Here is a 14,249-nt window from a genome sequence, read left to right on the forward strand (position 1 = left end):
ACTTGTTTGCAACTGCCAACCCAAACCACCACCCTCCCATCCTCACGTGTTGTTCCACCGCCACCCTAGTACTACTCAATATCACCATATTCACTGCACACCGTCATCTTGAGGGTAACCGGCGCCCCGCATCATATGCAACCGTTAACGCCACCATCCTTCACTTCACGGAAGCAAGAGTAACACCGCAACGCACCACCGTCAAACAGTCACCACTAACGACCACCACCCCTCCGCCTCTCGACCACCATCTACACCCACAACACCCCACTACTCTCGTTTTACTTTCGGTTAACCACCGTGACACCATCACCACCGATACACAACCCAAGCGCCACCTGGTTATATCACACAAACCGACCCAAGACACTCTGCGGTCCGTTTAGACTCTTCGATCTCCTCCCATAAACCGAACGTGTTGAACCCAATACCGGTTTTCAAGCTAAAGCAAGGAGTTGAACGTTAAACAGACATCACGAGGTGGAACTAACACAAGCTCTATGTCATCTTGATCTCTAATTAAACACAATCGAAGACAATGTGAGCTAAACCTTCTTGAATTTATCTTTATATTACAAAAATACAAATTGTTGTGTTTATGCTAAACTTGTCACCCAAAGAGTAAACTACACGCAAATGCTATTAACAAAAATTGGATTATCATGGTCAACATATAAATATGTATATGCTTATAAACATATAAAGTTGTTATAATACAAGCATACTTGAATCCTCAAGTGTTTTTAGATTATTTTCGCAAAAAGGTAATCAAAATACTTACATTAATTTTGGTTAAATGTTACAAGTTAATAAAACATCACAAGCATTATAGTACGTAAATATAAACACTTATTTTGGTAAAAATAAACATATTCCTAAGTAACAGATGGGTTTTGACCTAAGGAAATGGAAAAAGGTTGTTGAAAAATATTAATACTTTTATGTAATACAGATTTTTTAGATATAACAAAATACATGTTGTGTCTTAACAAGGATTTATACTTGAATATATAAATATATATGATAATTTGATGGAAAAATAACAGTTTTTACGAGTTAGCGACCAAAACGGTATACAAAGTCGGTTCAAAATTTTTTGAAGAAAAGCATATAAATACATTATGTATTACACTCGTAACTAAAAGAATTTTATTTTGAAATAAACATATAGTCTCAATATATTTATTGCTCGGCCAAACGAATTGGTTATATCCAAATGAAACCGACAATATTAAGAATGTTATATTCTTAATATTTATATGAGTTATTTATTTTCAAAAAGGATACATAAACTTATCACCAATGGATCATCCAAAAGTTAAAAGAAACGTTCGGTTGGTGAAAGCAACCGACACCAAACATAACAAGCGTAAAGTTTGGTTGGTGAAAGCAACCGACACAAACAAACGAAACGTTCGGTTGGTGAAAGCAACCGACACAAACGAAATAACAAAACGACTAGTTCGGTGAAAACGACTAGCATAAACCGACTTTCTAGTCGATAACGGAAACTAACTGATCTTACGCGTTTAGGACGTGTGAAGGCAGCTGACCTCGGGTCTAAATTGAAACTTTTAGTGAACTAAACACTAAACTAACGAGGTGAGCTTCACTACCCCCTTTTTTTCTGTTTTACTGTTTTATTTGTTCGGGGGGTGGAAAACATACACCACTGCTTTTATATACGATAATTAGAAACAAAACACACAATCCTTATGCGAACATGAGTTGAACTATGTAGTGCTATAAGTCCCTTGCTTGCATACTATAACCATTAGCTAACGGAGTTAGCCACAGGAATATACGAATAATACTATTGACGTTGACATTTCCCCTACTTTTAGGTTAGTCGCGCTAACCTCCGATATTGCATCGAAACAGGGTGCGTATATTCCATCTGTGAGATTTGATCAGGGCAAACTGATATAAGTAGTGGTCTGGTTATAGGCTCAGGGTTCCTCATATTAGTTCGTAGATTTAGCTAGTCTACTGAGGATATTTGTTTCAATATGTTATCGTATACTTGTTTGCGAACTGATTCAACGATTTATGAATAACGTGATTTCATATAGAGACTCAAAAACTGTGAAACTCACCAACCATTGTGTTGACTTTTTAAACGTATGTTTTTTCAGGGAATTAACAACGCACATAACGAATCATGGAGACGGGACCTCATTGCATAATTAGGATACCACTTTGATGTTTTAACTTCTTTTGTTTAAAAACAAGTAAAGGTTTGTAAACACTTTTAAAATTATTGGTATCCTAATACAATTATGTTGGCGATAATCATATGCTTACGATATACATGACATCACTCGCCCGTAGTTCCGTCTTGGCGGGGTGTGACAATTCCCTTGTAATGAATCATTATATTCCTTCTGTCATTCCTGCATAGCAAACGCTACCTAATAGTCTAATTTCTAGATTAGTATATTAGTTGACACTTTCATACATATAAGAGTTCAAAGTTCAAATCCAATTATTTGTTAAACTTTTTATCATAAAAGCATATAATGAGGGGTAAAGTTAAAATACAAAGGACAACGAAAATGAGAAATGCGAGAAGGAATCCAGTCTATTGATCTTAGATTTGAATGGCTGAGATTAATTTAATAAATAAAAATTGATGAAAAGGGCATTAAGGTAATAACCTACATTTGTTGATTTTTTCTCTCCACATGCATGACACATGCCAATTGCCCCATCATTTTAAAATGTCCATAACTTTTTCATACGACATTATTTTTTTAAAAAAATTCATCATAATAATAAGCGTTTTTTTATCTTTAATATGAGTATCATACTGTTATATAAAAATAAAAAAAAAATTAATGGGTTTTTAATTGTGTTTTTTTGTTGTTCATTGTGTCATTGTGTAATATGTTGTTTCCATTATGTTTTACATTTCAAGTCATTGTGTTATATGTGTTACGTTTTAGGCCATTGTGTTATACGTATTCTTCATTGTGTCTTACATTTTAGGTCATTGTTTTATACGTATTCACCATTGTGTTTTGCGTTTCAAGTTATTGTGTAACATGTATTAATGGCGAAAAAAGACACAATGGTGTGCGAGAAGACACAATGGTATGCGAAAAGACACGATGATGAAAAAAGACACAATGATAAGCGAAAAGACACAATAGTGTGTGAAAAGACACAATGACGAAAAAAGACACAATGACGAAAAAAGACACAATGATAAGAGAAAAGACACAATGGTGTGTGAAAAGACACAATGATGAAAAAAGACACAATTATAAGCGAAAAAACACAATGGTGTGCGAAAAGACACAATGACAAAAAAAGACACATTGGTGTGCGAAATGACACAATGACGAAAAAAGACACAATGACGAAAAAAGACACAATGATAAGCGAAAAAACATAATGGTGTGCGAAAAGACACAATGGTGTGCGAAAAAAAAACACAATTATAAGCGAAAAGACACAATGGTGTGCAAAAAGACACAATGACGAAAAAAGACACAATGATAAGCGAAAAGACACAATGGTGTGCAAAAAATCACAATGACGAAAAAAGACACAATGATAAGCGAAAAGGCACAATGATGAAAAAAGACACAATTATAAGCGAAAAGACTCAATGACAAAAAAAGACATAATGATAAGCGAAAAAACACAATGGTGTGCGAAAAGACACAATGGTGTGCGAAAAAAACACAATTATAAGCGTAAAGACACAATGGTGTGCAAAAAGACACAATGGCGAAAAAAGACACAATGATAAGCGAAAAGACACAATGGTGTGTGAAAAGACACAATGACGAAAAAAGACACAATGATGTGCGAAAAGACACAATGACGAAAAAAGACACAATGATAAGCGAAAAAGACACAATTGTGTGCGAAAAGACACAATGACGTGATTTTTGTTTTAAATTTTATATAACAAAAATCATACTCATTAAAGATAAAAAAAAAACGCTTGTTATTATGATCAATTTTTTTAAAAAAAAAATATCATACGAAAAAGTTATAAACGTTCTAAAATAATGAGGGTATTAACATGTGCATTGCATGTGGGGAGAGAAAATGTGTACAATTACCTTTATACCCTTTTTCCTTTGGTACTCACTTAACACATGTCAATTATTTATGTCTTCTCACACTTTTTATTTTTATTACCCTTTGTAAAATAATTGACCCTATAAAGAGATGTGTAATATATTATTTGATTTAGATACCAAGAGATAATATTAACATCTTTCTATATTAGTTGATAAACACTCTTTCATGTATAATGGTTGGGAACAGAACCGATGAAATATTTTAAACCTGAAACGTTTGGAACTGTAATGAGATGGAAATTCGGCATGGACGAGCTAAAGGGTTTGGGACGATTACAATATTAGATGATATACGTATGTTACCCAAACTTGTTTAATTACCCGAATCAAAAAGTAGTATATTAGTATATTATGTAATCTTAAAAAATATAATAAGGAATTGTTTGGGATTTCTTATTTTTACCTCCTTATACCTCATAACTTACGATTAATTAAAAAAAGGTGTTTGGGTTTCCTTATTATATGAGAGAAAATATTGATAAGTTATTCATATGACTTATGACTTCTCCTTGTTAGAAACTTGAAATTACTAACATCAAGAACGATTAAACGTGTAGTTGATTATATGGTTTTAGATTTAGCATAGTTCTCTTTTAAAGCAATAAAAAATTCGAAGTTTTAAATTTCCCACAACAAGACGGAAGTTTTAAGTAATACAAAACGGGATTTTGGTAAAATAAAATGTCCACAATTAGGTCACAATATCTAACCGATTAAAGAATTCGTTAATGTGATATTTTCGGGCAACCTTTTTTTATTTACCAGTGTTTGAAACTATCCTCAATACATGAACGAGCGTTCCTTAGACGGGATGTTAACCGTCTATGCTGATTTTGATGCTTCGAGTTTCCAACCTAAAATATTAAAGATCTCATCCCTTAACCATCACATTTATAAATTTATGTCATTGGACTAGAATGCTAATTGTATTTTCAGTCAACCTTAGTAGTGAGTATGTAGTCACCAACTCACTCCAACTCATAAAGTCAAATATACATTTTTTTGCTCTATGGTCTTTAACAAGCAACAACTATCTATATCTATATTATATATAATATAAAAGTGATGAACCTATTAAATTTTAAGAGGTACCACTCTTGTTGCATATTGTACAAGTAATAATGCATAAAAATTTAAGAATGTAGGGGTAAAATAGTCTTTGCTTATTCAAAAATAATATACAATAATGGTCCTTCAACTTCAATCAAGTTTTGTTAATATATTAAATAGTTGCATATTTCCCCCTAGTTATTAACCAACTACCCCAAATTTTTCATTTCATTCCCATAGGTTAATCAAACAAGACAAAGGACTGGTAATGATCAATTTCATTCTCTTGTTCATTCCATTTCTTCTTTCATTTTATTCCCTCCTTATTCCATTACTTCCAACCAAACATACCCTTAGTGTTTATTTGGGTCAGAATGTATCAAGATTATACATACTAAACTAAACATGATATATATTCCATTTTTGGTGTAATATATTTTGGATATATGTTTCATATTAATTATAGTATCAAATTATCGTTTAAACGTTTATAAAGTGTTGCTAGTTGTCCATTTTAATGTTAGTGTAAATTGGATTAAAATGACGTTAAACGACAGTTTTTTAGGGTCAAAAATGTAAATATAAACTTTTGTGGCTAAAATTAAATATTTTAAGACTTGAAGACCTAATTGTAGTAAGATTTAAACTTCAAAGAACCTGGATAAAATCAAATGGAGTTAGTTCCCTCTTTTGTTGACCAACACAAGGCAAAATTGAGGGGTGTATTTGAGAAGAAATGGTCAAGTGGAAGTTACTATTCCCTTTCTCGCACTAATTAACCCCAGAACTTATTCAGTATTAACATAAAAAAACTTAAAAGTCATTTAATGAGTTTTATTTCATAAGTTGTATACTTGGCTTAAGATCTTAAACATTGGTTGTGTATACTTCAAGCCTTCATGACCCACCACAAATCTTCTTTAGTTACCTCTTCATCCGGGTAAAATATCCACTCCTTCCCATGATCCACCTCTCGGATAATCGATTTTGAGCCAGTTTCTTGAAAGTTGAACCTCGCAACCTTTTGATTGGAACACATAACCACTTCCTTGTCCCGCAAATATACAGTTTATGATTTTGTTATTTCCACAAGCCATTTGAAGAACCAAAGTTCTTATTACACTTGATGCATACGCATAACACATGAGCTTATTCAAATGGCTTAAACAAGTAGATGGGTTTATTCCAATGGATCAAATGATTATGTCTGCAAGCTTAAAGTTTGCAATTTCTTTATCAAAACGTAATCAATTCTAAAACTAAACAACTATGTAACACTTTTCCTTCGGCTTCTATCTCCATCTCGATCCTTTCCGTAGGCCCACATCGTTAATTCCCTTTCCTTCGGCCCACATTGCTACTCCTCGAGACTAATATGGCTATTAACCCAATACTAAGATCAAAGGGCCACTAAAACAAGAACATAACCGGATGATCCACAAATGCTCCTACATCACATGAAATTTCAAACAATTACTTGGGTTAAAGATAAGAGCCTAAGTATCATATTTAACAAATTGAGTATAAAGGATTCGGGACTAAATTTCTTTCCATCAACCAATATTCTCACACTCAGATGAAAGAATTACCAACAAAGTATCCCATTTTTATGAATATCAATCTACAAGTTATAAAAACCAAATTTTGTAAAAACCATAGATGGCTAAGAACATGACTAAAACGTAATACGCTTATTTCTAGTTAAATAACCTGTAAAATCTTGCAATCACGTACGAGTAAAGAACACCGTGTGATACTAAATAAGAAGCGCAAAATACATAAATCAATTATTTGAAAATACTTTTAGAAACTTCTATTGCTCATTGGTTAGCATGATGACATATCTATATAAATATATGTTCCTAGAACGAAGACATATAATACGTCACTTCACCATAATTTCAGCCAAATCTAATGAACTTGTTTTTTCACATGTTTTGATGGATGATAATAACATTAGTTTATACATTATTCCATAACTCTTCTCTCATAATAATTTGCAACTCTTCATGTTCAACCAGTACCACACAATCCAGTAATTAACTCTCTTATAAACGTTAATCAATTTTAATTTCCAGTTACGTCAACGATATGCTGACATCTCGGATAATATTTATGTTTCTTTATATTTCAACTTTTTCAATCTAGTTTCATCTCAACATCACGCCACAAAAGTCGGCCTATTTAAAGACGTTAGGAGTTAGGGCCATCATCTTGCACTACGCTCAACCTAACTTTTTATGAATTTGTTTAGACAAACTTGAGGTTTTCCTTTGATAGAATGGTCGATTAGGAGGTTTTCCGTAGAGTTTCCTTCCATGGGTCTTATGTTCGAATCTTGGGTCATGTGCGCGTTCTGAAATATAAACAGTGCCACTATAAGAGGAATACTGACTTAGTTAATGGACAGAATTACAAATTTTGTCCTTTAAAAAAAGCCAAAAACCGGTTCGTGTCCTTTTCTAAGTTTCCTTGCAGGCGGTGTACTTTAAACTTTTTTTTTCTACACGTTATGTCCTTTACGCTAACTGGGTTAGAAAAACTCACTTAAATGCCCTCACGTGAGACGCATGTGAGGGCATTTTTGTCTTTTCACCACCTGCAACTCCTTCTTCCTCTTTCTTCTTCATTTCAGTTAAAAACCATCTGTCTCTCTCACCCTTTCCAATCCATCCCCCATAATTCCAAACCCCCCAAAATCAACAGCACCCTTTCCGAACCCTAAGCATCGAAGCAATCCAAGCCGTCAAATCACTCAAACGCTCACACCGTTCCGATCCAACCCCCGTCTCCAAAACCTTATCCCGTCTCGTCAAATCCGACCTCATCGCCGGAAAAACGAGCTCCGGTTAACGGTTTTCCGGTGGGCTAACCTCCAGTGTTTAAGGGTGATGACCTGCCACCACTGATCTGAGTGGTGGCAGTGTTGATGGATGGATGCTTCGGCGAATATTGCCGACGGCTGATATGGTTTTCCGGCAAATGGCCGATGGCCTGTATCCGTTGAAGGTCATGAACGGCGGGGGTTGTGGTGGTGTGATGAAGAAGGTGATGGTTAGCAGGTCAGTGTTGATGACGAAGGGCGCCGGTGTTTGATGGCTGCCGGCCGGAACTCGTTTTCCGATGACGGTGGTGGTTTTTGCGGTGGATGGTGGTGGTTGGACGGCGGCCGGCGGCGCAGGAGGATTTGGGATGGTGGTTAGGGTTAGGGTTTGGTGAATTGCAGGTTTGTGGGAATTGGAATTGGAATTGGAAGTGGCGGATTTCGTTTCGGCTGACAGTAAGGGAGTTGTGACGTTAGTTAAGGCGTTGCTTGCGGCTGATAGGGCGGATGCGACGGTTAGGGTTTATGAGATGATGAAGAGTGGTGGATGGAGGTTTGATTCGGTTAGGGGTGAGTATGTTGGGAAGGTGTTGAGTAGGGGGTTGAGGAGGTTGGGGAAGAAGGAGTTGCAGGTGGTGAAAAGACAAAAATGCCCTCACATGCGTCTCACGTGAGGGCATTTAACTGAGTTTTTCTAACCCAGTTAGCATAAAGGACATAACGTGTAGAAAAAAAAAGTTTAAAGTACACCGCCTGCAAGGAAACTTAGAAAAGGACACGAACCGGTTTTTGGCTTTTTTTAAAGGACAAAATTTGTAATTCTGTCTAGTTAATGGGTATCACAAGTGTTATGACTTTAGGAGAGACGCTGTTGTAACGTCTTCAAGAAAAAAGTTAGAATAAACTTATTTAAGTTATAAAACCAAGATTCGATCTTCTTATTATAAACAATGCCACTATAATGACTAATTTAACACTTGGTTTAGGAACTTAGAAGACAAAATGCCAAAAGACATCATTTATGTTTGCACGATTTTTCAATGGACGTCCTTTGGCAAACTTAATGTCAGAATACATCCTTTATGTTCAAAAAGCGTTGCACGGTTCGTCCTTTTCACTAACGAGGGATAGTTTTTCTCGTTAAATCCAGTCATATGCACCTCATGTGAGGGCAATTTAGTCTTTTTACCCCCTCAGGGGTTATTTGTGTAATTGACTTAAAATTTTGGGCTTTAAATAAATAAAAGTTTTTTTCTTCTTTTTAACCATCATCTTCTTCCCCAAATAATCATAACCCACCATCAAAACCATAACCAAACACCAGCCACCATCACTCTGCCACCACCATCCCATCAACTCCGACCACTACCGCCAACTGCGGCCACCACCACCATGTATATGCTTTCAACAAATCATTCACACCCCATCACTCTCACAGTCTCACGCCACCACCACCGTCGCTGTTAACATCACCCACGTCTTATCCCCATACCCAGACTTCTCCGACCTAAGATATTTATTTATTCTCTTTCCTCTCTCTCACTCCCTTACTTTTCTGCAATTCATCACCACCACCCACCACCACCATTAAACAACCACAACAACCTAACAATCACCGAAACCGCAACTACCACTACGATCACCAAACTACCACCACCAACGTTGGGCCGCTGAACCCACTGGAAAAAATAGTTTAACGAAATCCAACTGAAGCTCCTCTAGTATCAATCGGACACCAATTTAATGTAAGTAAAGCATAAATCTACCCGACTTTGCATTATGAAGAAAAGCCTTATTGTATGGAGTATAATTTTGAAGCGAAATTGACAATAATTTATAAGGTTTTAATCGGAGGTTGCAGGTGGAGTGGTAAGCTCCGGCTTATTTTAATCAGGTATTGTAGAGTTGGTGGTCACTATGGGCAGTCGTGTTGACTCTGGTGGAAAGAGATAACATGTGGCGATGAACAGTGGTGGTTGTCGGCGACATTGGTGGCAGAGGTTGTTAACGACGGCGCCACCAGATCTAAGCAATTTTGAGGATTTCAATAACTCACTAAGGCGGTGACGGTGGTGTTTCAGAATGGTGTGTGGTTGTAGATGGTGGGTGTAGACAAAGATGATGATGGATAGAGATGGAGATGAATAGATTAATGAGGATGATGATCAGATGTGAGAGGGAGGAGAGAGAGAGAGAGCATTTATTTGTAAACATGTTAATTGTTTTATTCAATTATTAAATACATATATGAATTTACAAAGTTAGCCTCATCCTTAATGCATATTACCAGATTTAACGAAAAAAGTTAACGGGGTTAGTGCCAAAGGACGTAATGTGATAAGGATTTGAAACATCAAGTATGTTTCTTGACATTAAGTTTGCTAAAGGACTACCATTGAAAAAACGTTCAAGGACGTGTTTTGCCATTTTGTCAACTTAGAATTAATAAAAGTTATAAAACCAAGGGGTAAATTAGTCATTAATCAATAGTCGAAGATCGAATCTCTTTTCCCAAAGTAGGAATCCGTTTCATCCCCCTCACCCAAATATATTGAAAATGTCGGACCCAAAAATCGATAGAAAACCCCGATTCAATTCGCATCACGCGCCGCAACCCAATATTTCACGCGCCACCGTAATCCCTCACTTCCTCTCAAATTACAACTCAGTCGAAAGCCTGTTCAACCAATGGAATCGGCGAACGGTACTCTAACAGAAGTTAACTTAACGAACAATTCGGACGCACCGGATCACAATAAACCGGATCCGAAAACCGGTCTGGCAGCCGTTGAGACAGGCAATGTTGAGATAAGTGACGATCGTTCTTCGTCAACAACAACGACACCGGGAGCTTACTCGCCGGCTAACCGATCGAAGAAGTCGGTCCGGTGGAGTCAGGATTTGGTGGAGGAGAGGACGTTGCCGCCGTTGGAGAAGACCGATGGTGATGATTACGGATCGTCTAATTCTCGAGGATCGACTGATGATTCTCAGGCGTTTAATTTCAACAGTTAGGGCTTTTAGGTTATTGTTTGTTTGTTTTGATGTGTAGATTTGTAATTGGATATTGAGAACCGTGATGTGGTTTGTTTACAGATTCAATGGAGAATATCAAAGGTGCATTTGGTAGATGGAGAAAGAAGGTTGGAGAAGCTACAAAGAAAGCTGAAGACCTTGCTGGAAACACCTGGCACCATTGTAAGTGACTTAACTTATCGTTTTGTTTCGGTTGTGATGGTGATGTTTTAATCATAGAAATTGAGAAATGAACTTATCGTTAATAGTAGTTGTAACTAACAGTCAGTTACCCTTAAATGTGGTTGATCAAATTAAGCATGACCTTTGTTGTAGTGCATTTGAGATTGTTACCAGTACAACTATCATTACTGTTTCGCCACTTTGTCAAATCAAACTTACATACGAGTCTATGTATTGCTAGTTGATTTAGAAGAATAAGGGGGTGTTTGGGATTCCTTATTTTTGCCTCCTTATGACTTATAACTTAATGAAAAGTAAAAACGGTATTTGGGATTGCTTAATGTGTGAGTGGAAAAGTTCCATAAGTTACAAGGTTGTGACTTATGACTTATGGATAAGTCATAAGGAGGTAAAAAATAAGGAATCCCAACTTATTGAAAAGTTAAAAAGGTATTTGGGATTGTAATGCACCCTCTTTTTTAATCTATAAGGTGAACTAATTTTAGCACTTGTGGATCTAAGATCATATATAGGAAATGAACTAGGTTCTTATTGTGCGGCCCTGCAGCTGTAGAAACAGGTTGCATACTTGATTGGGGATTATTAGGGCAGTAAACAAGCTGAAAAACAGTTAAATGAGCGGGTTTTTTTTGTTCATGCTTGTTTGTTAACAAAATATGTTTGTATTATTTAATTTAATAGATAAACAAACATACATGAAAAGAGAGAAATCATCTATAAATGTAGTCTATCACACCAAATATCAAAGTTAAAATGTACATATTATTTATTTTTATATAATTGTTCCTTAAGGTATATACATATATAACTAAAATTCTTTAATATGCGTATATATATGCATGTGTGTGTGTGACCGTGTGTATAAACAAACATACATGAACAAACAATATAGTGCACGTTCACAAAAGTGATTGAACAATATAGTGCACGTTAGTATTTGTTCATTTAACATTTTAACTAAACAAACATAAAATCATGTTCATGTTCATTTGTTTCATAAATAAGCGAACTTTTCGTCGCACGGTTTACAAACGTTTTGCTGAACGTTTCCTTCATTTAAAGCCATAGGAATTAAGAACTGCATAGTATAAACTTCTCAAACAAAGATAGTTGTGTATGAGATTCTTATATTTTAATGAATTCAATCAAACATAAACTGAAAATGAACCAAAAATAAATTTCAAACTACTGAAAAAGAATTGAAAACTTAAATCAAATATTCTTTTATGTTTAAACCAGTGAAAACGGCGCCTAGTCTCACGGATGGTGCTTTGGGAAGAATTGCACAGAGTACTAAAGTTCTAGCAGAAGGCGGTTATGAAAAGATATTCAGACAAACATTTGAGACCGTTCCCGAAGAGCTTCTTGTAAACTCATACGCATGTTACCTTTCAACTTCAGCAGGCCCCGTTTTGGGAGTTATATATGTATCTACAGCTAAGCTTGCATATTGTAGTGACAACCCATTGTCATATAAAACCGATGACAAAACTGAGTGGAGCTATTATAAGGTATATCTTTTTTTTTTGTATCTAACTGGTCAAAGAAGCACCTAAACTTTCCTGATTGTAACAAACTGGTCCTTGAACTGTAGGTGATCATTCCGTTACATCAGTTGAAAGCAGTTAACCCGTCTGCTAGTAGAGCTAAGTCTGGTGAGAAATACATTCAGGTAATATCGGTTGATGGCCACGAGTTTTGGTACATGGGTTTTTTAAACTATGATGGTGCGGTTAAGTGCTTACAGGAAGCCCTGCAGACACGCACTTCACCTTCCATTGCGTGAATTCAGTTCCATCATGTTAAAGATGATTCAGGATATCATCAATGGACACTGAAAGATATTTGAGGTAAACGATTGTTGTAACAACACTCATTTATGGTGTAGAAATGATGCACATTCGGTTTTTTGCATACAGTTCAATTACCTTGTAATTTTATTTTTGTTTGGATATGTTTAAGTTAATTTGTGATTCATGTTTTATTCAAGAACTCAGTGGATTCGAGATTTTTGAAGCAGTTTGTTTGTGGATTATTTTGAAGTTTCAAACTACAAGCTAGCCTACCCATATTTTGTTTTTCATTTAACGCAAAAACTTGAATGATTTGCTATTGGGACCCGTATTTTGTTTGACTCGTTACTCAACTTGTTCCATCCTCTCATATTGAGGCGATTGTTGTTCATACATGTAAGTATATGGATGACATCAGTGGCGGACTGTTATATAGGGGGTGGGGGCGAAAGTCACCGACCCTGTTTTCGTATGATACATTACCCCAATATAACTGAATACAATTCTGAGACATTGTGTTTGTTGGTATGAAAAGAGATTAAACGATGTGAAAATTTGTGTGTAATTTCACCATACGAAATGATTGTATTTATAACTATAGGTTTATTACTTAATTTTAACATATATAAATTAAAATAAAACATCATCGTTTTCATATGAACTTTTGCCGAAATCTCTGAACACAAATTGCCACTACAAATGGCATATATTTGTTTGTAAGTGATATAACCACACTATTTAATTTAACTCTATTCTTACTCTCACATGAATGTGTCATGTTTTAAACCTTTGCAGAATGTGTAAGTTGATTTGACCATCATTCTCTCTTCACCACTACAAATGGAAAGGTGTCATATTCCTTGCCACCAATAACATCATGGTGTCATAGTGCTCGTCATTTCTAGTTTGTAGTAACGTGACATGCTAATTGCTACCTAGAACCTCATCGCAATTAGTGGGGATCTTTTACCTTGCACATGCACATAAATAGCTTACATTTTTTATAAAGGCCGACATGTCTATAAATCACTAGACACATCGCCACTCTCATTGATGCTAACCCTCTGATGACCGTCGTTTGAGTCAATCAAAAACCTAGTTAAACTATATAGATAGGATAAGTAAGGTATCGTATCCACCAGGAGTATGTGGTCAATGCAAATCGTGTACATATTTAATATCATGAAGTAACTGGTTTCTAGTGCTGATCACACAAGCAATTAAGTTGAATTTAGAGAATTAAGCAAACAAGCAAGTAAACGAGTT

General features: G+C 35.7%; 2 protein-coding genes across 2 annotated transcripts; both read left to right on the forward strand.

The window, feature by feature from the left end:
* Positions 1-6,290: 6,290 nt before the first annotated feature.
* On the forward strand, positions 6,291-8,645 carry LOC143535867 (protein THYLAKOID ASSEMBLY 8, chloroplastic-like). Its single transcript, XM_077030004.1, has 3 exons — positions 6,291-6,317; positions 7,854-7,995; positions 8,374-8,645. The coding sequence occupies exons 1-3, from the start codon at positions 6,291-6,293 to the stop codon at positions 8,643-8,645; spliced, it is 441 nt and encodes a 146-aa protein (XP_076886119.1).
* Positions 8,646-10,461: 1,816 nt separating this feature from the next.
* On the forward strand, positions 10,462-13,224 carry LOC143535860 (GLABRA2 expression modulator-like). The gene is made up of 4 exons (XM_077029997.1): positions 10,462-10,981; positions 11,068-11,169; positions 12,430-12,701; positions 12,785-13,224. The coding sequence occupies exons 1-4, from the start codon at positions 10,660-10,662 to the stop codon at positions 12,974-12,976; spliced, it is 888 nt and encodes a 295-aa protein (XP_076886112.1). The 5' UTR covers positions 10,462-10,659; the 3' UTR covers positions 12,977-13,224.
* Positions 13,225-14,249: the final 1,025 nt, after the last annotated feature.

The sequence above is a fragment of the Bidens hawaiensis genome, unplaced genomic scaffold, assembly GCF_021521415.1.
Source record: "Bidens hawaiensis isolate Kalapana, Puna unplaced genomic scaffold, B.hawaiensis_p1.1 tig00010669_1, whole genome shotgun sequence".
Lineage (NCBI taxonomy): Eukaryota > Viridiplantae > Streptophyta > Magnoliopsida > Asterales > Asteraceae > Bidens > Bidens hawaiensis.